Consider the following 25088-nt stretch of genomic DNA (forward strand, 5'->3'; position numbering starts at 1 on the left):
TACTATTGCAATATCCTAACATCCCTTTGCAAAACCCTTTTTAGGTCATAACTGAATGACGGAAATAATGTATAACCATATTAGGGGGGAAATTCAGGCAGAGATGTTTACAGAGGATCCTTTATCTGATAGTGACCAACGGTTAAAGTTTAACAGACTTGGTAGTTTATGCTGTTCCTGACGTTTCAGCAGTAACACATGACAACGGAACAACTAATGCTGCTCTCAGAAGAAATTATAAACAGGATATATCAAACCCAATAGTTTATTACAGGACTACTGACTTAATGCAGGGTTCTTCATCCTGGTCCAGGAGACCCACAGGGTGTGTAGCCTTGTGTTCCAGCACAGATTCAACTACCTGATCGAGTCAACCAATCATCAATCCCTTGGTTGGTTGAATTGAATGTTATAATAGCAAGTCCCTAGCTGCCCTGAGGATTTAAAGACTCCCAGTTGGTGCAAACACAAGGTTGTAGTCTAGTTATTGGACATTGTGACAAATATGATAAACATATTATAAAACTTCATTTTTAATGCCATTGATTAATCGTATCTCTTCACATTGTTTTAATTGTCATTCACCTACATGGAAAATCGGTTAGATCTATATGCATAGCCTACTACAGTAGGCCTGGGCAGCGTTGCGCTTTTAGCGATTGTTCTAGGAAAGAAATGGTTCCCCGCCCCTGAAGGTTACAGAGGATTAACTCTTATGACGTGCTCGGGTGCTCTGGATGTCACTGAATCCCATTCATGCCTGGATGCTGTAGACTACATGTACAGCCATACGCGCAAAAGGCGTATACCTTAACCATATCCCAGGTACGCAGACGTTTCTTTCCGCACACGTTTCTTTCCGTGTGTTTTAACTAGTTTTTAGTAAATTTTGCTGTAGCAAGAACAATGGGCTGCGCAATATCAGTGCTGGCACCGAAAACAGCTGGAGAGTGTAAGACGGAGGACGCTGTTGTGCATCTCAGCAAGGAGCAGATTGAGATGATCAAAGAGTCGTGGAAAGTTATCGAGGAGGACATTGCAAAAGTTGGAATTATTATGTTTGTCAGGTGAGATGTACTGATTCATTTTGTTTTAGTTATTTGTAAGCAAGATAGACATTTTTGCTTTATTAGACTGAATATTTTCATAAATGTTTATGGTACCTCTCATAGAGAGGCAAAACATGATCTTCAACACTATTGCTCTCAACTTAAAATAACAGAGCCATTAAATTCCATATATGATTGAATGAGTTGCGTAGATCGAAGACAGTTGATGACCACAGGGACTGCATGATGACTGACTTATAATAATTAATGACACGACTATAAACCAAAAAATGTACCAACAACTTCCCATTATTCAAACTGTATGTTATTACACAGTTTGTCTTTTTGATTATATCCGCAATACATATGACTGTGGAAACAGGATCGAATTGTAGAATCAACACGTTATTATACACAATATAACAAATGAGAACTTACCCCCACCATCCTTATAAAATGTTGGCCCTCCTTGTGCTGCCTTATACAAAAAGCTCTTAAGACATTTTTAGGGAGAGACATTTAGTCCACAACACAGAGGGCTCTTGGGGCTCTATGATTGAATGTGACTGTGACATGGTGCCTAATCTCTGCTCACAAGCAAGTAACTGTACAGTACTTAGTCCTATTCTTTAACATCTGCCACATCCCTCTGCCTTGTGGCTTGAAGACTTTCATGAAGGGGTTGGAGGGTGTTGCCTCCCTTCCATCATCTAACATCATGTCTCAATATTACATGATAAATATACAGCACCAGGCCCCTTCCCTTCCTATCTATTGACAAACGAAGACACTCGCAGCAAAGAAAATACATATCAACAAGCCCAATAGCCACCCTGTGAAATGTAATAGTTTGCAGAGAGAAAACAACTGAATGAATAGTTTATGCAGTCCTAGCTTGGTGCTAATGTAGTCTGACATTATGACTGTTGATGGAGAGAGAGAGACCACCAGGCACAGCACAGAAGATGGCTCTAAGCCCAATCAGATGGCTCTAAGCCCAATCAGATGGCTCTAAGCCCAATCAGATGGCTCTAAGCCCAATCAGATGGCTCTAAGCCCAATCAGGGCAATATAGTGCCTTCAGAAAGTACTCACAACCCTTGACTTTTTCCACATTTTGTTGTTACAGCCTGAATTTCAAATGGATTAAATGTAGATTTGTGTAGCCTTGTGTTCCAGTACAGCACCAATACCTAGGTAACATGAAAGTGGAATTTTGTTTTTAGAAATGAATAAATAATGAAAAGCTGATTGTCTTAAGTCAATAAGTATTCAACCCCTTTATGTTCAGCAGTAAAAATGTGCCTAACAAGTAACGTAAGTTTCATGGACTCACTCTGTGTGCAATAATAGTGTTTAACTTGATTTTTGAATGACTACCTCATCTCTGAACCCCACACATACAATTATCTGTACGTTCCCTCAGTCGAACAGTGAATTTCAAACACTGATTCAACCACAAAGACCAGGGATGAATGGCACCTATTGGTAGATGGGTAAACATTTTTTTAAAGCACGACAGTGAATAGCCCTTTGAGCATGGTGAAGTTATTAATTACAATTTGGATGGTGCATCAATACACCCAGTCACTACAAAGATACAGGCGTCCTTCCTAACTCAGTTGCTGGAGAGGAAGGACACCGGCTCAGGGATTTCACCAGGAGGCCAATGGTGACTTTAAAACAGTTAGAGTTTAATGGCTGTGATAGGAGAAAACTAAGGATGAATCAACAACATTGTAGTTACTCCACAATACTAACATAATTGACAGAGTGAAAAGAAGGAAGCCTGTACAAAATAAAAAATATTCCAAAACATGCATCCTGTTTGCAATAGGACACTAAAGTAAAACTGCAAAAAATGTGGCAAAGAAATACATTTTATGTCCTTAATACAAAGCGTTTTCTTTGGGGCAAATCCATCACATCACTAAGTACCAATCTTCCTATTTTTAAGCACGGTGGTGTCTGCATCATGTTATGTGTATGCTTGTAATTTTTGGGGATGAACAGAATAGAGCTAAGCATAGGCAAAATCCTATAGGAAAATCTGGTTCAGTCAGCTTTCCACCAGACACTGGGAGAGGAATTCACCTTTCAGCAGGACAATAACCTAAAACACAAGGCAGAAATCTACACTGGAGTTGCTTACCAGGAAGACAGTGAATTTACCTGAGTGGCCAAGTTACAGTTTTGACTTAAATCTACACTGCTCAAAACAATAAAGGGAACACTTAAACAACACAATGTAACTCCAAGTCAATCACACTTCTGTGAAATCAAACTGTCCACTTAGGAAGCAACACTGATTGACAATACATTTCACATGCTGTTGTGCAAATGGAATAGACAACAGGTGGAAATTATAGGCAATTAGCAAGACACCCCCAATAAAGGAGTGGTTCTGCAGGTGGGGACCACAGACCACTTCTCAGTTCCTATGCTTCCTGGCTGATGTTTTGGTCACTTTTGAATGCTGGCGGTGCTTTCACTCTAGTGGTAGCATGAGACGGAGTCTACAACCCACACAAGTGGCTCAGGTAGTGCAGCTCATCCAGGATGGCACATCAATGCGAGCTGTGGCAAGAAGGTTTGCTGTGTCTGTCAGCGTAGTGTCCAGAGCATGGAGGCGCTACCAGGAGACAGGCCAGTACATCAGGAGACGTGGAGGAGGCCGTAGGAGGGCAACAACCCAGCAGCAGGACCGCTACCTCCGCCTTTGTGCAAGGAGGAGCAGGAGAAGCACTGCCAGAGCCCTGCAAAATGACCTCCAGCAGGCCACAAATGTGCATGTGTCTGCTCAAACGGTCAGAAACAGACTCCATGAGGGTAGTATGAGGGCCCGACGTCCACAGGTGGGGGTTGTGCTTACAGCCCAACACCGTGCAGGACGTTTGGCATTTGCCAGAGAACACCAAGATTGGCAAATTCGCCACTGGTGCCCTGTGCTCTTCACAGATGAAAGCAGCTTCACACTGAGCACGTGACAGACGTGACAGAGTCTGGAGACGCCGTGGAGAACGTTCTGCTGCCTGCAACATCCTCCAGCATGACCGGTTTGGCGGTGGGTCAGTCATGGTGTGGGGTGGCATTTCTTTGGGTGGCCGTAGAGCCCTCCATGTGCTCGCCAGAGGTAGCCTGACTGCCATTAGGTACCGAGATGAGATCCTCAGACCCCTTGTGAGACCATATTCTGGTGCGGTTGGCCCTGGGTTCCTCCTAATGCAAGACAATGCTAGACCTCATGTGGCTGGAGTGTGTCAGCAGTTCCTGCAAGAGGAAGGCATTGATGTTATGGACTGGCCCGCCCGTTCCCCAGACCTGAATCCAATTGAGCACATCTGGGACATCATGTCTCGCTCCATCTACCAATGCACGTTGCACCACAGACTGTCCAGGAGTTGGCGGATGCTTTAGTCCAGGTCTGGGAGGAGATCCCTCAGGAGACCATCCGCCACCTCATCAGGAGCATGCCCAGGCGTTGTAGGGAGGTCATACAGGCACGTGGAGGCCACACACACTACTGAGCCTCATTTTGACTTGCTTTAAGGACATTACATCAAAGTTGGATCAGCCTGTAGTGTGGTTTTCCACTTTAATTTTGAGTGTGACTCCAAATCCAGACCTCCATGGGTTGATAAATTGGATTTCCATTGATTATTTTTGTGTGATTTTGTTGTCAGCACATTCAACTATGTAAAGAAAAAAGTACTTAATAAGATTATTTCTTTCATTCAGATCTAGGATGTGTTGTTTAAGTGTTCCCTTTATTTTTTTGAGCAGTATATTTTAAAATCTATGGCAAAACCTGAAAAGGGTTGTCTAGCAATTATCAACAACCAATTTGACAGCTTGAAGAATTATGAAAAGAATAATGTACAAATGTTGCCCAATCCTTAGAGACTTATCCAGAAAGACTCAAAGCTGTAATCACTGCCAAAAGTGCTTCTACAAAGTATTGACTCAGGGGTGTGAATACTTGTGTAAATGAGAGATTTCTGTATTACATTTTCAATAAATGTGAAAAAAATTCTAAAAACATGTTTTCACGTCATTATGGGGTATTGTGTGTAAATGGGTAAGAGGAAAAAAATAAATTTTTACATTTTGAATTCAGGCTGTAACACAATAAAATGTGGAACAGGTCAAGGGGTATGAATACTTTCAGAAGGCACTGTATGTGAGAATGCTGTTCATTGACTACAGCTCAGCGCTCAACACCTTAGTGCCCTGACTGCCCTCCAAGCTCATCACTAAACTAAGGACAATGGGATTGAACACCTCCCTCTGCAACTGTATCCTGGACTTCCTGACGGGCTGCCCCCAAGTGGTGAGGGTAGGCAACAACACATCTGCCACGCTGACCCTCAATCAGGGGTGCGTGCCAAGTCCCTTCCTGTACTCCCTGTTCACCCACGACTGTGTGGCCGCGGACGACTCCAACAGCATCATTAAGTTTGCTGACGACACGACGCTGGTAGGCCTGATCACCGACGATGATGAGACAGCCCATAGTGAGGAGGTCAGAGACTGCCAGGACAACAACCTCTCGCTCAACATCAGCAAGACAAAGGAGCTGATTGTGGACTACAGAAAATGGAGGGCCCAGCACTCCCTCATTCACATGGATGGGGCTGTACTAGAGCGGGTCGAGAGCTTCAAGTTCCTCGGTGTCCACATCACTAAGGATCTATCATGGTCCACACACACCAACACAGTGGTGAAGTGGGCACGACAACACCTCTTCCTTCTCAGGAGGCTGAAAAGGTTTAGTATGGGCCCTCAGATCCTCAAAAAGTTCTACAGATGCACAATTGAGGGCATCTTGATTGTCTGCATCATTACTTGGAATGGCAATTCCTTGGAATCTGACCTCAAGGCACTACAGAAGGTAGTGGGTATGGCCCAGTACATCACTGGGGCTGAGCTCCCTGCCATCAGGACCTCTATACCAGGCGGTGTCAGAGGAAGACCCTAAAAATTGCCAAAGCCTCCAGCCACCCAAGTCATAGACAGTTCTCTCTGCTACCTCAAGGCAAGCGGTACCGATGCACCAAGTCTGGAACCAACAGGACCCTGAACAGCTTCTACCCCCAAGCCATAAGACTGCTGAATAGTTAGTCTGGTTAGATATTTGGTTAACTATTTAACTATCTGCATTGACCCTTTTTGCACTTCTTTTGACTAATCACATATGTTGCTGCTACTGCTAATTGTCTATCCTGTTGCCAAGTCACTTTATTCCTAGTTATACGTACATATCTACCTCAATTACCTCATAACCCTGCACATGGACTCAGTACTGGTACCCCTTGTATATATCCAAGTTATCATTAATTATTGTGTATTTATTATTATGATTTGAATGTACTGTAGTTTGAGGTGTGAAGCTCTTTAACTATTGTTTTCTGTAGCTGTGTGGGAGCAACAGAGACAAGGGTAATTTCCCTTACATCAATGAGGTGTGGTATGAATTACATCGTGACTATAAATTAAGAACGGCATTCACGGTGAAGAATATTCTGGGTCCTATAACAATAGGGCTCATCTAGAAATCTACTTATCTTGATATCCATCTCACCTAGTAACAGAATTATAATATAATGTATTCAGGTCTACATTCAGTGCAGCATATGTCTAGAATATGAAGATGTTTTTGTTTATTTTCTTTTGCATTATTACTTTTCTTTTCTGTCATTAATTATATTATTTTAAGGTTCTAGTAATTTTGACATAATTCCGTGTAATGAATGTGTCATTTTAAGTCCCCTGAAACATGTCTCTTGTATCATCAGCCAAAATTCAGAAAATAATTTATTCTTAATGCTAGGAAAACATAGCAACCATTCAGAGACCCATTTTGAAATCACCTCTCACACACCTCTTCTCTGCTCCTATTCATCTGTCTTTCATGGGCCTTGTGTTTATGACAGTGGCAATTGGCTGTGATACAACTGTGAGTGTGAATATGACAAGGTCATTTTCTCTCTCACACAGAGGCAGTAAGAGGTGGAAATGGAAGTGTAGGTGCAAGCTCTTGTACCCCACTTCATAACATGATGGACCAGAGGGCTGGGGGGGAAACACAAACATGGGAAGGGGGAGGAGATAATTAGCAATATAAAGCCAAGTTATTCATGCATGGATCCTATAGATTCTACAGAGCTTTAATGGTATGTACTGTATATAGTGATGTATGCATTATGGAAGCCACAGCAGGGCATTGGGTTTAGTGATTACATGACTATTTGAAGATAGACACCTCTGCTGGAATAGCTACCTGATAGGACTGCAGCATGAATGAAATATCTTGGTAAACTGGAGCCGGAGGTGATTGAGGTAGAGGCTGAGGAGGAGGGATGGGGCACACATATACATACATACCTATACGCACCCACAAACACAAACACACACACACGCACACATTCTGTGCCTGCACTGTATCTGAGCTTATTGTGGGCTTTTGGAACTTATGTACCATTTGACTCTTGTATGACTGGGTCTGAGAAGGCAGGGGAAGTCATTACAGCTCTGTAAGGGGAGAAGGAGAGAAGGCTATACTGGTCACCCCTGACACTGAGTGGTTTGATGCTGTGTGTGATTGCAGCCCGTAGTAGGCCTGGAGCCCAGCAGGGAAGGACTGATGATGAGAGCGCAGCCAGGACTGAGAACTACAAGGGGCTCAGTGACAATCACATCTAATGGAGAAGTTCTTAAAATCACTGCGTGGCTCAGATGGGATGACTTGTATTGCCACCTTGAAGACAGATATTTACAAGGATAGAGACAGGCAAGGCTTAACCAAATCACAATATCAACAGATGATTCAACACTTGCATTACAACACTAATAATTACTTTCAACACCTTATTTACAGCCATGCTTGAACTCTGTTATGTAGTCAGTCGGAGAACTTGGAGGATGGAGGGATGTTTTTTTTTGTGAGGGAATGAATATGTCAGTTTGGTTTAAGGCAGGCTTTATGAAGCTGGCTCTTGGAGGCTCACGAATGTCTGTTGTCTTGGTAACAGGTTGTTTGAGACCCATCCAGAATGCAAAGATGTATTCTTCCTGTTCCGAGACGTGGAGGACCGTGACAGGTTACGGATCAGCCGGGAGCTGAGGGCACACGGCCTACGGTCAGTCGCCACACTACACTGATTGTTTTTCGGTCCATTTTGCATTGATATCAATGTGAGGTTCCTCTTTCATCCAGCTCTCCATTCAGCAGTCCGTTAAAGTCTCTACACTGCACAACTCTCAAGTTCCATACACTACAGCCATTTGGTATTATTACATTTCAAATGTCAAAATCTCACAATGGAGCATCACTGATTTTATTGAAACAAAGGAATTTATGACATGCTGTACAATTTGTTTCCTATTTCAAAGATCTGTCAACACTGTTTGTGTCCCTATATCAGATGTAAAAACGACAGTAACATGAGAACAAACTACAATGAACATCACATAATCACATAAGTGTTAATGTCAAGGGAGCTTTTGTCTCGCTGAGACTGAAGAGCTGTCATATCCAATGTCTGGCTGGCTATTATCACACACTGCTGCCAGTGAAGAACACTCTTATCCTCCATATGCAGTTCTCCAATGGTGTGATTACTCCATTCTGTTGTGTCACTGGGTATTCTGAGTCTCTTTGTTTTTCTCCAAGGCCAATAAACCTAACTAAGCCTGAGGTCTCCACTTACAGTTTTTCTCAATCACGTACAAGCAATTTTGGGATCTGTGTTGAAACGTACCTACAGCAGAACAGAAATGATCAAATGCTCAAATACATTTACAGAACTTCTGATCTTTTTCTTACCTTAGTACGTGACTTGCATCAGACCACCTTTTGCAAAACTTTAAATACAACTGTCATCAGTGAATACAAAATTCTGTTCACAGAATATAACACATTGTTTTCATCGGAAGACAAATGTGTGCAACTGTGTTCTCTGTTTCTGTCAATCAATAAATACTACTGTACAGAACTCTAAATCATCCCCTCAGTGTCATACCATGTACAATATAAGGAAAGATCGAGGGTCGTTCCATGTCATTTCAGCAAGCCATAACACCCACCATCTCAGATTGTTCTGAAATACTTTCTGTAGTTAGAAACAGATAAGATTAGCATTCCTGCAACATTATTTTGTTGAAATACAATTTGATCTCTGAGAAATGATGCTAATTCATTGCACCCAAATTGGCCAATCCCACCCCAACATTGAGTTTACAGTATCAATTCTCTATGTCTGACAAGCAGTATGGAGCTGCGGCTCGAAGTATTGTTTCTTCATCCTATATAATCTATTCTCAACGAATTTGTTGATGTTTTTTTTTCCCCCACTGTTCAGAGAAATTAGTTATTGAATTTGTTATGTGGACCCATCCTACATCCTGATATTTGACCACTAGATGGTGCTGTTCCTGCTGTTAGGGGATTTTTTAAGAACCCGCCTTTGATGTTAAAGGGATAGTTCACCCAAATTGCAAAATTACATATTGGTTTCCTTACCCTGTAAGCAGTTTATGTACAAGGTACGACAGCAACCCATGCTTTGGTTTTGTTTATCTTGCCACTGTTTCAAATACAAACTTTTTAGCATTTGTGCCACAAATCCAATGCAAGTCAATGGTACCTATATTAGCATTTTCACACTTCATGTCCAAATCATCCTAACGTATCTAAAAATGCATTGTGTAACTCAATGATGTTACTTATAGATGATTTGAATATGAAGCGCAAAAATGCTAATATAGCTACTGTTGACTTGAAAGCAAATACATTTTAAAAACAAATTTACTGTTTTGCAAAAGGCCACAGAGTTATGTGTCTTGTGAACTCTGTGTCTTGTGAACTCTGTGTCTTCTGAACTCAACAACACTGTTCCAAAAAATGCTTCTACATGATTGAGATTTTTTTTTTTTAATCTAAGGTATGGAGGCTGCAGTGGCATTACAGGAGAAAGACAGGGATATGTACACAACATCTCCACACAGCCTCTGCACTCATCCTCCCAGGAGAAGGCCAAGTGGCCCTCAAACCACTCACACGGACATTAGTACAAATGTCCTCACCGGCGGCCAGGCTAAAAGGGAGCACACCCATTTAACCTTTTAAATCAAATCAAATCACATTTTATTTGTCACACGCGCCGAATACAACAGGTGTAGACCTTACAGTGAAATGCTCTTTAATGTAAAATACAGGCCTGTAGGCAACAATTAAACCATGTTCAGCGTTCAATGTTGTAGAACAATTGTTTGCAGAGAGGATAAAAGATGACAAAATAAATTGGACCATATAGGTGTCTGCTGTATGATCAGTGATGGTCCAAGGTATGCCTGTATGCTTGTCAGTCAGGCTGTCTTTCATAACCAGGCCTGTCTTCCTTTTCTCTCAGAGTGATGTCCTTTATTGAGAAGAGTGTGGCCAGACTGGAACAGCTAGAGAGACTGGAGGTTCTGGCTGTGGAGCTGGGGAGGAGCCACTACCCTTACAACGCCCCGCCCAAATACTACAGCGTAAGACACACACACTGACAATGCATGTTAAGCAAAGTTACAGTTTGCATTTCTATAGATATTGATATAGATCATTTCCTGTTCTGATGTGATTTATTTCCAGTATGTAGGAGCAGAATTCATCTGTGCTGTCCAACCCATTCTCAAAGAGAGATGGACCCCTGAGCTTGAGGAGGCGTGGAAGGTACACAGTTCAATCTTTTTCGGCGACCACTTTGATTTAATACGTGGGTGTCAATCATGAGAAATACATCTGAAATCAATTCTTGTCCCAGAGGTCCATTGGCTTTCTGCAGTGCCAGAGTTTTCCACATCCAATGACACATGTCAAGATGGAAATGGTCACCAGTGGAAGAGAGAGGTGACTGACATGAAAATGAACCAGAAATGACCATATTGAGAATGGCATGGCTCTGTCACATCATGGCTACTACAAGATCTTTTACATGTTAGCATCATGTGTGGTAACACTACTTGACATAATTTGCAAAGTTTTACTACACTCATCAACTGAAATATCAGTTGGAGTAAAATGTAAAACTGCGCTCACATAGATTTAACTGTGTGTTAGCGTGTATGATGTAAATAGTGTGTTTTAGACAGTCACTGTGTTTTTTTAAAATTGGTTTTATGCACCACAGGACTCTGGTAAATCAGGGCAAGTTTTACTGAGTGCACTATCCAAGTTAAATATACAGAAGAAAAATATAAACGCAAAATGTCACAATTTCAAAGATTTTAAGGAAATCAGTCTATTTAAATAAATAAATTAGGCCCTAATCTATGGATTTCACATGACTCTACAGGTGTGTAGCCACGGGTTGGCCTTGGAGGGCATAGGCCTACCCACTTGGCAGCTAGTCCCACCCACTGGGCAGCCAGGCCCAGCCAATCAGAATGAGTTTTCCCCCACAAAATGGCTTTATTACAGACAGAAATATTCCTCACCAATTGCACGCTCCCTCAAAACTTAAGACAACTTTGTCATTGTGTTGTGTTACAAAACTGCACATTTTAAAGAGGCCTTTCATTGTCATCAGCACAAGGTGCACCTGTGTAATGATCATGCTGTTTAATCAGCTTTTTGATATGCCACACCTGTCAGATGGATGGATTATCTTGGCAAAGGAGAAACACTCACTAACAGGGATGTAAACAAATTTGCGCACAAAATTTGAGAGAAATAAGCTTTTTGTTCGTATAGAAGATGTCTGGGATTCTTTTTATTTCAGCTCATGAAACATGGGACAAACACTTTACATGTTGCTTTTATATTTTTGTTTAGTGTAAATTAGATGAAATGAGTGGAAGCTCTGTAGTTTACCATTAACGTTCCAATGAAACTGTCCGTATTGCCCTCTAGTGGATTCATGGAGAACTACCCTTACAACTCCAACCTTATTCCTGGGATCAGGTCCTGTGCCTAGGCTAAACTACTGGCCCTACTTATCATTTATGTGGAGTGCGCAGTATTTCCTGACCAGGAACATTCCAGGCTCTACTTATTTCCTAGTATAATGCATCTCTGCACTCCCCTAAACATAGACTGCTAATACATTGTACTTACAGCTGTAGTGCCAACCAAACACTAGACTAGTAATACATTGTATTTACAGCTGTAGCGCCTACCCTAACCCTAGTGATGTAGCCTACTTAGACCAGTAGTGCTAACCCTAACCTGGTAAACTCATCAAAAAAAGAAACGTCCTCTCACTGTCAACTGCGTTTGTTTTCAGCAAACGTAATGTGTAAATATTTGTATGAACATAACAAGATTCAATAACTGACACATAAACTGAACAAGTTCCACAGACATGTGACTAACAGAAATGGAATAATGTGTCCCTGAACAAAGGGGGGGTTAAAATCAAAAGTAACAGTCAGTATCTGGTGTGGCCACCAGCTGCATTAAATACTGCAGTGCATCTCCTCATGGACTGCACCAGATTTGCCAGTTCTTGCTGTGAGATGTTACCCCACTCTTCCACCAAGGCACCTGCAAGTTCCCAGACATCTCTGGGGGAAATGGCCCAAGCCCTCACCCGCCAATCCAACAGGTCCCAGACGTGCTCAAAGGGATTGAGATCCGGGCTCTTCATTGGCCATGGCAGAACACTGACAATCCTGTCTTGCAGGAAATCACGCACAGAACGAGCAGTATGGCTGGTGGCATTGTCATGCTGGAGGGTCATGTCAGGATGAACCTGCAGGAAGGGTCCCACATGAAGGAGGATGTCTTCCCTATAACGCAGTGTTGAGATTACCTGCAATAACAAGCTCAGTCCGATGATGCTGTGACACACCGCCCCAGACCACAACGAACCCTCCACCTCCACATCGATCCCGTTCCAGAGTACAGGCCTCGCGGTAACGCTCATTCCTTCGATGATGAACCCGAATCCGACCATCACCCCTGGTGAGACAAAACCGCTACTCGTCAGTGAAGAGCACTTTTTGCCAGTCCTGTCTGATCTAGCGACGGTGGGTTTGTGCCCATAGGCAACGTTGTTGCCGGTGATGTCTGGTGAGGACCTGCCTTACAACAGGCCTACAAGCCCTCAGTCCAGCTTCTCTCAGCCTATTGCAGACAGTCTGAGCACTGATGGAGGGATTGTGTGTTCCTGGTGTAACTCGGGCTGTTGCTGGTGTAACTCGGGCCGTTGCTGGTGTCCCTGGTGTAACTTCATTTTACAATGAAGATGTGTGAATTTATATGGATTTTTACAAATTATCTTTGAAAGACAGGGTCCTGAAAAATTGACATTTCTTTTTTTACTGAGTTTACATTAGACACACAAACCTTGATTATAATTCAACATTTAAAGGTGTCCTCATAATTTCCTGTTTTGTGTTTCTGAACCAGACCCTATTCCTGTACCTAACCAGGCTTATGAACCGAGGCTACCAGGAGAGGAACAGACATCAGCAGGTGGGAGCCTCCCCCAAGGAGAGGAACATAGCCTTATAAGAGACCTGGCTGGCCTCAACTCAAGAGATGGTTGAAGAAAGGGGGGGTTAAAATCAAAACTAACAGTCAGTATCATGTGTGGCCACCAGCTGCATTAAATACTGCAGTGCATCTCCTCATGGACTGCTTAGCTGTGTATATAGTGTATTTATTACTTATAGTGACCTTTTTCTACTTTGCTCATGTGATCAGCCTACAATGTAAAGTCAAACTGTTCATTCTTTATTTTATTTAAAATCTATTTCAGTCTTTAGATCAACAAACCACTGCCATATTGTAATTTATTTTGAAAAAGAACCAGATCAATTTACAGTAACATCAGCTGTATTCCTCACAAATGACATTCTGATAGTGACATAAATGGCAGATGAATTATGTCAAAAGTGTCAGCCCTGCGTTTGTCACATTCACTGGAAAGTAATTATAATCCTTACAGAGCATTTCCATGGTTAGGTGTTGTGATAGTTTTTAACCTCAAACACTAATGTACAAGGTTCTCTCTGTATCCATAGATCAAATGCCTTTCAGCTGCCAGTAAATATACTAAATCATTAAGTTTCAAAATACTTTCCCCTCACTCAATATTCCATCATGACATATCCATCCCACAAATTAGAACACAGGAAACAACGACACATTTCTAAGTACCAAAGCAGCATTGTGTCAGCTTACTTTGGGGCCCTTCCTCTACAGCTTGCCTTACAACTATGAATTTACCAACTTCATTTAGTGGACAGACACATGACTGTTGAAAAATTTAATTGGACCAATAAGGAACTCAACCATTTAATAATTTTGTTGGTATTTCTTAAGACAAAAACTCAGGATCTCACTTTCCCTCATAAAAATAATATTAATTTGAATAGCAAGAAAAAGCATTCAGCCCCAACCTTAACAAATGTATATGGCATATTCACTCACAGTACACAGTAATAATCTATCCACAAATGGTTAAGACAAGGTCCAATTGGAAAGTAAATCAGAACTTTAGTGAAAATGTAATCAAATTGACAAGCAAATCAAATTGAGGGATAATTCAAACATAAAGAGAGACAGGGCCTAGTAGTTCAAATTAAAACGATTTGAAAGGCATTTCATCGACGTGCTCCATCCTTTCAGTGACTCCATAAATGAAAGCAGCTCTGTGTAACCTTTATCCACACCATAGATGATTTGGGGGGGGGGGGGGGGGGGGGGTGAATCAAAAGGCAGCTCCCTTGTAGTATCCTCTGAGTGTTAAATATCCTCAGCTCTCCCTTCCTCCCGCCCTATATAGACGATGCCATTCACTGGCCAGGGATGAGACATTGCTGTGTAAACAATGGCATGATGTCAAAGCTGTCCCCAGGTGGAGGATGGTGGGCCTCAGGGAACATAGAGCAGGAAGGATAGAGGTAGAGGTGATAGTTGGAGCTCCTTGGAGGTGGTACAGGCCAGTCTGGGTTCCCCCAGTATGCTATGAAAGAGTCTGTTGCTCATTGGGTGGCTTTGGTTTTCTTGCTTTTGCTTTTCTTGTCTTTCTTCTTGAGCCCGTCCATGTGAGCTCTCAGGAGGTTAGAGTATGCCTGGCATGTTGAGAAGAGGGAGAGCAGACTTTTAGAGACATTTCTCAAGTCAAGAGGAGAGTATAAATTATTTGCATAATACCTTTTAACATTATACATCTAAACAAACAATACAATGTGCATTCAGTGCTCCAGTGACCCATTTGTTAGAAAAACCAAACCTCAATGTCTGAGTACCTACCATCTGGAACTTGATTACTTCTTTGCTACTAACCTGGAGATACAAGGAAACCCCTGATTAGCACTACTGTCTGCAGAGTATAGCATATCAACATAATGTTTCAGTTAATAAATCCATAAAGGAATTTCAACATGGATAGCTACTCTGAGGAAAAATGTACATTGTCTATGCCTGTGATGTGGTTGTCCCACCTAGCTATCTGAAGATGAACGCACAAACTAAGCTGCTCAGGATAAGAGCATCTGTTAAATTACTAAAATGTTAGAGCAATGGACAACCTTGGATTACTAAGTAGAGATGGACTAATTGCATGACTAGGAAATAGTCATGCAATTGTATTATAATGCAGAAAACCTCTTCATCATCAACGACTTCATTGCCACATGATGCTGTAGACTTACCACTGTGCTGATTTTCTTCTTGCCGTCTGACGCTCTGAGTAGACACTTGTTGTCTGCTGGTTCATAATTCCCTGGGTGACCTTTCCTGGGGACTGGTTTGGTTCTCCCATCATCTGTAAGGTTAGTGACAACACATTACAGCCGGGCTCTCCAACACTGTTCCTGGAGAGCTACAATCCTGTAGATTTTTTCCTCCAACTCTAATCTAGCACACCTGATAATAATAATTAGCTGGTTGATAACCTGAATCAGGTTAGTTACAACTGGGGTTGGAGTGAACACCTACAGGAGGTTAACCCTACAGGAACAGTGTTGGAGACACCTGCATTACAGGTAATCAGAAATCTAAATACAGTACATAAACCGATTATTAACATATCCTGGAATAATTTAGTTAAGGAGAGAACACCCAGTAGCCATCAAATAAGTAAGTTGACAAAATGTGCGAACTTACATTTCTTTAACGTGATGGCAACACTGCCTGATGTCCTGCATTTCTGGAACAGCCGTGTCAGCTCCGTCAAAAACTAGAAGGAAAATAATCCGATTGAGGTTTGTAGATAAAAGGATAAAATGTGGTAGCCATCTGGCTAATGAGCTAGCTAGCCAACATGTCCGTTTGTGTAGTTCATAGATAACGTTAGCTATACGACCTAGATTATTTTTTTCTTGATAGTTACTTCTAAATAAATGTTGGCATATTTATAGATGGATTTCTTTTTCTATCACGCGGACCACAGAAGCAATTCAAACGAATAACGTTAGTTAGCAAATGCCAGCCGAATGTGCCTAGCTATCTAGCTAACGTTACTGGGTATGGTCAGCGAACATGCAGTAGTGATTGATGCCAATGCACAATAACCTAGCAAATTAAACCAGTCCTCTAATAATGTCAATTTCTAAGATGACCCCATCGACTAATATAGAATTAACTTACCGAGTCGTTTTCAAGTAGTACCATGATGTTCACTGCAATTATTTCGCTTCAGCTTGCTGGCTAGCCCGTCAGAAGCACACGTAGCTAGTACAACATGAAACACCGCCCCGTGACCTTTCAACTTGCAAGTACGCACTTCTTCTTCGATGAGGTTTAACGGCGGTTGGCATCCAATAAATATTGCATTACCGCCACCTACTAGACTGGAGTATAACTCCCTTATACTTTGCTTGAAAAAATAAACACACTCTAAATACTGCAGTCACACAAAAAAACACACACAAAAAAACGACCACCCTACTCCGCTATTTAAATGTATTTAGTCCTACTTTAGGCCAACGTTCCATCCCTGCAGTAGAGTTGATAACCATTGCTATAAATGCAAAAAATCCAATCTTACTGAAACATGCATACCTTGTTGGGCCATCCCTCTGTACTGGTACAGATCTACTACTCACATCACTCCTCTAAGGATCCCTCCCCCTTGACACATCTTCCTCTACTTTCTTCACTGTCTAAGCATATGATAACTTCTGCACACACTAACCTTGGAAAACTCAACCTGACTCTCTCCCACCGGACATTTCTGATCCCCAGCCCCATGGGCACCCCTACAATTAACCTCTACTTTCCTCAATGCTGCACATTTCTTTGCCTCATGCCCTTCTGCACACTTCTCACACCTAGGAACCTCCCTCCTACACACTGCTGTCACATGCCCATAAGCTTGACACCTGTAAGAACAATGTATTCGGCATAAAAGCTTGTACAGGATAACTTATACATCCTAACATCACTCACAGAATATTCTTCTTCTAATTCTTCTTCTTCTATGATATCATGGCAGTCTGCAAATAAACATTTAAAGTGCATGCCACCACCTACTGTGTTGGAATGTAAGATCAATCATGATCTACCCAATTCTGAACTACCAGTAGGTCTACTTACTATAGGTACATCCATGTCAGCTCCATCAGTCTGACAGTAGGTCCACTTACTACAGGTACATCCATGTCAGATCCATCAGTCTGACAGTAGGTCCACTTACTACAGGTACATCCATGTCAGATCCATCAGTCTGACAGTAGGTCTACTTACTACAGGTACATCCATGTCAGCTCCATCAGTCTGACAGTAGGTTCACTTACTACAGGTACATCCATGTCAGATCCATCAGTCTGACAGTAGGTCCACTTACTACAGGTACATCCATGTCAGATCCATCAGTCTGACAGTAGGTCCACTTACTACAGGTACATCCATGTCAGCTCCATCAGTCTGACAGTAGGTCCACTTACTACAGGTACATCCATGTCAGATCCATCAGTCTGACAGTAGGTCCACTTACTACAGGTACATCCATGTCAGCTCCATCAGTCTGACAGTAGGTCCACTTACTACAGGTACATCCATGTCAGATCCATCAGTCTGACAGTAGGTCTACTTACTACAGGTACATCCATGTCAGCTCCATCAGTCTGACAGTAGGTCCACTTACTACAGGTACATCCATGTCAGCTCCATCAGTCTGACAGTAGGTCCACTTACTACAGGTACATCCATGTCAGAACCATCAGTCTGACAGTAGGTCCACTTACTACAGGTACATCCATGTCAGAACCATCAGTCTGACAGTAGGTCCACTTACTACAGGTACATCCATGTCAGCTCCATCAGTCTGACAGTAGGTCCACTTACTACAGCTACATCCATGTCAGATCCATCAGTCTGACAGTAGCTCCACTTACTACAGGTACATCCATGTCAGATCCATCAGTCTGACAGTAGGTCCACTTACTACAGGTACATCCATGTCAGATCCATCAGTCTGACAGTAGGTCCACTTACTACAGGTACATCCATGTCAGATCCATCAGTCTGACAGTAGGTCCACTTACTACAGGTACATCCATGTCAGATCCATCAGTCTGACAGTAGGTCCACTTACTACAGGTACATCCATGTCAGATCCATCAGTCTGACAGTAGGTCCACTTACTACAGGTACATCCATGTCAGATCCATCAGTCTGACAGTAGGTTCACTTACTACAAGTACATCCATGTCAGATCCATCAGTCTGACAGTAGCTCCACTTACTACAGGTACATCCATGTCAGATCCATCAGTCTGACAGTAGGTCTACTTACTACAGGTACATCCATGTCAGATCCATCAGTCTGACAGTAGGTCCACTTACTACAGGTACATCCATGTCAGATCCATCAGTGTGACAGTAGGTCCACTAACTACAGCTACATCCATGTCAGATCCATCAGTCTGACAGTAGGTCTACTTACTACAGGTACATCCATGTCAGATCCATCAGTCTGACAGTAGGTCCACTTACTACAGGTACATCCATGTCAGATCCATCAGTCTGACAGTAGGTCCACTTACTACAGGTACATCCATGTCAGATCCATCAGTGTGACAGTAGGTCCACTTACTACAGGTACATCCATGTCAGATCCATCAGTCTAACAGTAGGTCCACTAACTACAGGTACATCCATGTCAGATCCATCAGTGTGACAGTAGGTCCACTAACTACAGCTACATCCATGTCAGATCCATCAGGCCGCACTATAGTTCTACCAATCTGTTTTACGGCCTCTGCAAATGATACATCATAACTGATCTTATATCTTTGAGCCTCTCTCTGTACCTGGCATCCACCAAATGCTGCACTGTATTCTCCCCCACAATTACTGCACTTAACCTTCACATTGCTTCCACATTCACCGTAATCATGTGCCCCTCCACACTTGGCATATCTTTTCTTTCCTTTACACTGAGCAGCTACATGTCCCATTCTTTGGCATTTAAAACACTGCAGTGCATATGTGACATATCCTCTAACATTGAAACTGAGGAATCCTATCTGTACTTTTCCCAGCAAGACTTTCTCAAACCTCAGCATCTCTGATAAGCTTTCACTTTGACCCTCTTTCCTTCTGATCAACCATTCACTCTGCCTCCCTTCACATTGTCTTTAACATCATCTGTGAACATAGATATCGGGACCCCAGTGATGACTCCCCTCAATCTAGCATAAGCACCAGGGACATGGCTTTTAATCTTCTTCCCATTAAGCTTTTCCATTTGCAGAATCTTGAGCCTGGCTACCACACAATATTAACAATCTAACATTTCAAATAAATCAGGCTAATTTCACTTTTCTCTACAGCATTAGTTAGTCAGATAAGTGAGGCCCTGCGGTCTCATCAAACACTATCACCACTTTCCCCTCCACACATCATTACTCTTGTTTCCTACCTTGGCCCTCTTAATGCTTTCTTTACTAGACGCCCCACTTCTTTCTGTTTCATGACCTCTCTTCTTCCTATGTCTTTCCACTACTGACCATTCCGGTCCTTGACCAACATCCTCCCTCTCCACACCATCAGAACTGACACCCATATTGTTCTCATTCCAGCAGAGTTGTTGCTTCACCAGCTTTTTCTCCATTTCCTCCATTTCGTCCACACTACTTGCAGCCATTTCCGATCAAGGAAACTTCCTCGTCGGGTCTGTCCTTAATCCAATGTCTTACGACGATGTCCTAATGTTACAGCATCCACACTGAATATTTACATTACTGCCATCTAATGTAGAGAAAATCAAACAAACACTTGAATAGACGAGACCGAGATCTGTCTTTTGCTGCTTTTATTTTAAATGAATTATTTTGTATAATAAAGCATTTTGTTGCAAAAATAATGAGCAATCAAGTATATATCATGAAATAGTATTTATTTGCTTGTAAAAGGTATTAAGGTACGTTTTCCCCCAACGTACCCTAATAGACAGTGAAATATTAAACATTCAAAATTACATTTTCACTGGGGGAAAAAAGGTAACTAGTAAAAACAAATAATGAAGCAAATGATGAGTGTTCAGTTGTAACACCCCTCATAGAAACAACCAAAGACAACAAAAAAAAGCAGTCCAACAGGCTTACTGTTATCTCCCTAAGCCATAACTGAATACTTTGGGGACTTTTCTAAAGTAAACATTGTTATAACTGAGCGTACGGATGGTAAGTAGAGCGCCTATCCTTTAGAGAGGGCACAGTCAGGGTGATGACCCAAGTCAGCGAGATGTACTGTAAACTGAGACTGCCAGTCCCTGTCAAATACTGCTCTGAGCTGCCCCTGCAGAGCCTGGGTCCTCCAGGCCCAGTGTGGTGCGTGCTGGGAAACCACCAGCCCCACTCCAGCTGTGGTGTTGAAGTAGTCAGCTGACCAGTTAGATGTCCCTGAGGGGCAGAAGGATTGGGAATTCAAGTTATTCATTACCTGTAATGCTTTCATGTAGACAACTGTGTCTGTTCACATCAAAGTATTATAATATTCAACTATGTTCTGTTGATACAGCTATCTATCCCTTACCAATATATGCCATTTTATCAGTCACCATGTATTTATTATGGTTTACTCTAGAGTGGGGTATCTCTGACTGGTTCCCTACTGGCACAATGGACAGTTTCTGAAAAAGAGGACAATCTGGCATTACAGTACAGAAAAGAAGACCATCACATTGGTTGAATAATAATACCAGTGGGCTATATGTGTCTTCCTACCACTTGAATGCTGATGCGCTGGGCAGGGTAATTTAGGGAGGCTAGAGACTGAAGAAAAGGAAGCATGGCTGGATCAGAATCCCGTCCACAGCTCACCAGCAGACGGACCTTAACATTCCGCTCAAAAGCAGCCCTCTTTAATGCATCATCAATGGCTGGCCAGTACCTAAAGGATAAGTTAAAGAGGTACACTACTGGTCAAACATTTTAGAACACCTACTCATTCAAGGGTTTTTCTTTATTTTTACTATTTTCTACTTTGTAGAATAATAGTGAAGACATCAAAACTATGAAATAACACATATGGAATCATGTAGAAAGCAAAAAAGGTTTAAACAAATCAAAAAATATTTTATATTTGAGATTCTTCAAATAACCACCCTTTGCCTTGATGACAGCTGTGCACACTCTGGCATTCTCTCAACCAGCTTCACCTGGAATGCTTTTCCAACAGTCTTGAAGGAGTTCCCACATATTGTTGGCTGCTTTAACTTCACTCTGCGGTCCGACTCATCCCAAACCATCTCAATTTGGTTGAGGTCGGGGGATTGTGGAGGCCAGGTCATCTGATGCAGCACTACATCACTCTCTTTCTTGGTAAAATAGCCCTTACACAGCCTGGATGTGTGTTGGGTCATTGTCCTGTTGAAAAACAAATGATAGTCCCACTAAGCCCAAACCAGATGGGATGGCGTATCGCTGCAGAATGCTGTGGTAGCCATGCCGGTTAAGTGTGCCTTGAATTCTAAATAAATCACAGACAGTGTCACCAGCAAAGCACCCCCACACCATAACACCTCCTCCTCCATGCTTTATGGTGGAAAATACACATGCAGAGATCATCCGTTCACCCACACCGCATCTCACAAAGACATGGCGGTTGGAACCAAAAATCTCCAATTTGGACTCCAGACCAAAGGACAAATTTCCACTGGTCTAATGTCCATTGCTTGTGTTTCTTGGTCCAAGCAAGTCTCTTCTTATTATTGGTGTCCTTAGTTGTGGTTTCTTTGCAGCAATTTGACCATGAAGGCCTGATTCACACAGTATCCTCTGAACAGTTGATGTTGAGATGTGTCTGTTACTTGAACTCTGTGAAGCATTTATTTGGGCTGCAATTTCTGAGGCTGGTAACTCTAATGAACTTATCCTCTGCAGCAGAGGTAACTCTGGGTCTTCCTTTCCTGTGGCTGTCCTCATGAGAGCCAGTTTCATCATAGCGCTTGATGGTTTTTGCAACTGCACTTGAAGAAACTTTCAAAGTTCTTGAAATGTTCCATATTGACTGACTAATGATTATTTGAGCTGTTCTTGCCATAATATGGACTTGGTCTTTTACCAAATAGGGCTATCTTCTGTATACCTCACTACCTTGTCACAACACAACTGATTGGCTCAAATGCATGAAGGAAAGAAATTCCACAAATTAACTTTTAAGAAATACATTCCAGGTGACTACCTCATGAAGCTGGTTGAGATAATGCCAAGAGTGTGCAAAGCTATCATCAATGCAAAGGGTGGCTATTTGAAGAAACTCAAATATAAAATATATTTGTATTTGTTTAACACTTTTTTGGTTACTACATGATTCCATATGTGTTATTTCATAGTTTTGCTGTCTTCACTATTATTCTACAATGTAGAAAATAGTAAAAATATAGAAAAACCCTTGAATGAGTCGGTGTTCTAAAACTTTTGACCGGTAGTGTATACTCAATTAATCTTTCAATATTACAAGAAGTCAAAGTAAGTAAAACTCAATGGTGGATTGAAAAAGGCTATGAGTCTGGTAGGACAGTATGTTTACCTTTGAGGGTGTATGAAGCGTGTGGTGGGGAAATACTCCATGACTGCCACATCAATGTAGTGCTGTGCCCCTGAGATCACTGAGAGGATAGAATCAAGGTCCTGCGTCCGAGAGGCGGGGCAGAAAGAGGGAGGAGAGGCCTGGGAGAGACAGAGTACAGACATCACATTGCAAGGAAGAGAGGGCTGTGATGAGTGGAACTGTGATGAGATGGTCATTAGATGAGAAAAAAAATATCCAGTCATTGTTTTATGACAATAGACACACTCTTTAATTCTCTCAGGTTTTATTCAGATGCTAATAGTTTTATGATCCGGGGCACTCTGAAAGCAGTGAATGGGAAGTGAAACAGAAAGGACTCACTGTGATGTAGATTTTGCTTGAAACATTATCAGTCTTCAGCAGCAGTGGGTGCTCTTTGTTGATGGCAGTGTCATACTTGGAGGGCCAAGGGTTTGGGATGGAGCTGTTGTGATGACCCATCACCCAGTATGACTCAAAGATCTTATGGAGGTCCTCAGCCAGACTGGAGCAGTTATAGATCACCACTCCCAGTTCCTTTACCTAAGGTGATAGTGCATTGTTACCCGTCATGTAGGAGCAAAACGAGTGAGATTATTTAAGGTAGTTCTATTATATCATCACTAGACCTTTACCTGTGTAAGAGACCGCCAATCCATGTTGGCACTTCCCAGGAAAATGTGTTTCCTATCAACAATCCAGAACTTGCTGTGGAGTACACCCCCAGTCAAACGCCCAAAGGGCACCTTTCTTACTTGGACTCCTGCAGTACAGATAACCAATGAGAGGAGATTAGAGGATAAAACATACAGTAGGATAATATACTGTGTACAAAGCATTAAGAACACCTTCCTAATATTTCAGACCTTTCTCTCTCAGAACACGAAGATCTGTGGAGTTTGTCAGCACAGAGGGAATACTTGTCACAACTCTCACTGACACATTTCTGGAAGGTAAAGCTCCAAACTGCTCCAGTATGTTCTTTCCCTGTTGATAACAGTAGATAAAGTGCAGGAAAATTCACAGGGATGACTAGTTGACAGCGGTTGTGAAACGTATTTCAAATGTATCTTTTTAAACTCACAGGCAAGTCAGTGGAAGAGTTGATATTGATGTCATCACCAGTAAGAGTCCAGTAGAAGGAAGCCACATCGACTTGGTAGGTTGCCATGGAGAGGAGATCTCTCCAGGCTTTGTCCACTGGGGTCCCAAAGGTTGCATTGTCGTCATATTTCATATACAGGGGAATGCTCTCTACGAGGATTATACTGAGGAATTCACAACAGGACCTGTTAAATTTCTAGTCTTTGGGGAGGATTATAAACTGGAGACAACACATCCATTTCCCTTGCCAAAACTGAATTTGACTGTTTTTTTATATTGTCAATTCGATGTATTAAAGCAAAAACGTATACGACGCTCACCGGCTTTGCTCTTCAGAAATTTTATTTTGATCAGTGTTTATTTCTTGGAAGATCTTGTCGTTTTGGAAATGCTCTTCTGTGCTCTTCTCATACATAGAAAAGGAGAGCAGTGCCCCGAATGCAGTCAAACATCCCACTGCCACAGCAATTGACACAAGCCGTTTGGAGCCCTGAGAACATGAACACAGCCATGTGATCAATATAACTGTGAACAGAAGTTTGAACAGACTTCAGTTGTATCAACATAGATGGGAATCTACTGAAAAGTCTGATAAGCAATTCTTACCCTTACGTTGGGAAAATCGCTACCATGTAAAGTATTGTAAGGAGAGGACATCTCTGGCATGGATGTTCCTGATGTACTGCTGAAATCCAGACCTAAAATGTTATTGGTCATGCATATCATTTTAAACATACATTTAACATAGAACAACAACTTACGCAAACAGAAAAGCGGCTCGGCTTCTACAAGTGATTTGTCGTTACAATCCCCACAAATTGATATGAAACTAGGTATGACATTTACTGTCCACCGGAAAAAACACACAGTTCCTGTTTTTTTCTTTCATTTCCCTTTTTGAGAGGTCAGGATATACAGTATAAATAAAAGTACATGCAAAAC

General features: G+C 42.0%; 3 protein-coding genes across 8 annotated transcripts; 1 reads left to right on the plus strand and 2 right to left on the minus strand.

The window, feature by feature from the left end:
- Positions 1 to 130: 130 nt before the first annotated feature.
- On the plus strand, positions 131 to 14745 carry LOC106582340 (neuroglobin). The gene is made up of 5 exons (XM_014165382.3): positions 131 to 1067; positions 8081 to 8188; positions 10460 to 10580; positions 10684 to 10764; positions 13444 to 14745. The coding sequence occupies exons 1-5, from the start codon at positions 907 to 909 to the stop codon at positions 13546 to 13548; spliced, it is 576 nt and encodes a 191-aa protein (XP_014020857.2). The 5' UTR covers positions 131 to 906; the 3' UTR covers positions 13549 to 14745.
- LOC106582390 (signal recognition particle 14 kDa protein) lies at positions 13813 to 16784 on the minus strand. The gene is made up of 5 exons (XM_014165500.3): positions 16633 to 16784; positions 16150 to 16222; positions 15696 to 15808; positions 15295 to 15327; positions 13813 to 15113 (listed from the first exon to the last, which is right to left on the minus strand). The coding sequence occupies exons 1-5, from the start codon at positions 16654 to 16656 to the stop codon at positions 15024 to 15026; spliced, it is 333 nt and encodes a 110-aa protein (XP_014020975.1). The 5' UTR covers positions 16657 to 16784; the 3' UTR covers positions 13813 to 15023.
- A 3584-nt stretch (positions 16785 to 20368) lies between these two features.
- Positions 20369 to 25021, minus strand: LOC106583826 (5'-3' exonuclease PLD4). 6 transcript variants are annotated; one of them, XM_082972811.1, is made up of 11 exons: positions 24908 to 25021; positions 24759 to 24831; positions 24467 to 24636; positions 24127 to 24310; positions 23909 to 24029; positions 23672 to 23805; positions 23385 to 23579; positions 23022 to 23161; positions 21215 to 21380; positions 21024 to 21120; positions 20369 to 20890 (listed from the first exon to the last, which is right to left on the minus strand). In XM_082972811.1, the coding sequence occupies exons 2-11, from the start codon at positions 24810 to 24812 to the stop codon at positions 20685 to 20687; spliced, it is 1467 nt and encodes a 488-aa protein (XP_082828937.1). In that variant the 5' UTR covers positions 24813 to 24831; positions 24908 to 25021; the 3' UTR covers positions 20369 to 20684. The 6 variants fall into 6 exon arrangements, with proteins under 6 accessions (XP_082828937.1, XP_082828933.1, XP_082828939.1 ...); XM_082972807.1 differs by having other exon boundaries at positions 24753 to 24831; XM_082972813.1 differs by having other exon boundaries at positions 24759 to 24828; positions 24908 to 25005.
- Positions 25022 to 25088: the final 67 nt, after the last annotated feature.

Source organism: Salmo salar, chromosome 01 (genome assembly GCF_965601325.2).
Source record: "Salmo salar chromosome 01, fSalSal1, whole genome shotgun sequence".
Classification (NCBI taxonomy): domain Eukaryota; kingdom Metazoa; phylum Chordata; class Actinopteri; order Salmoniformes; family Salmonidae; genus Salmo; species Salmo salar.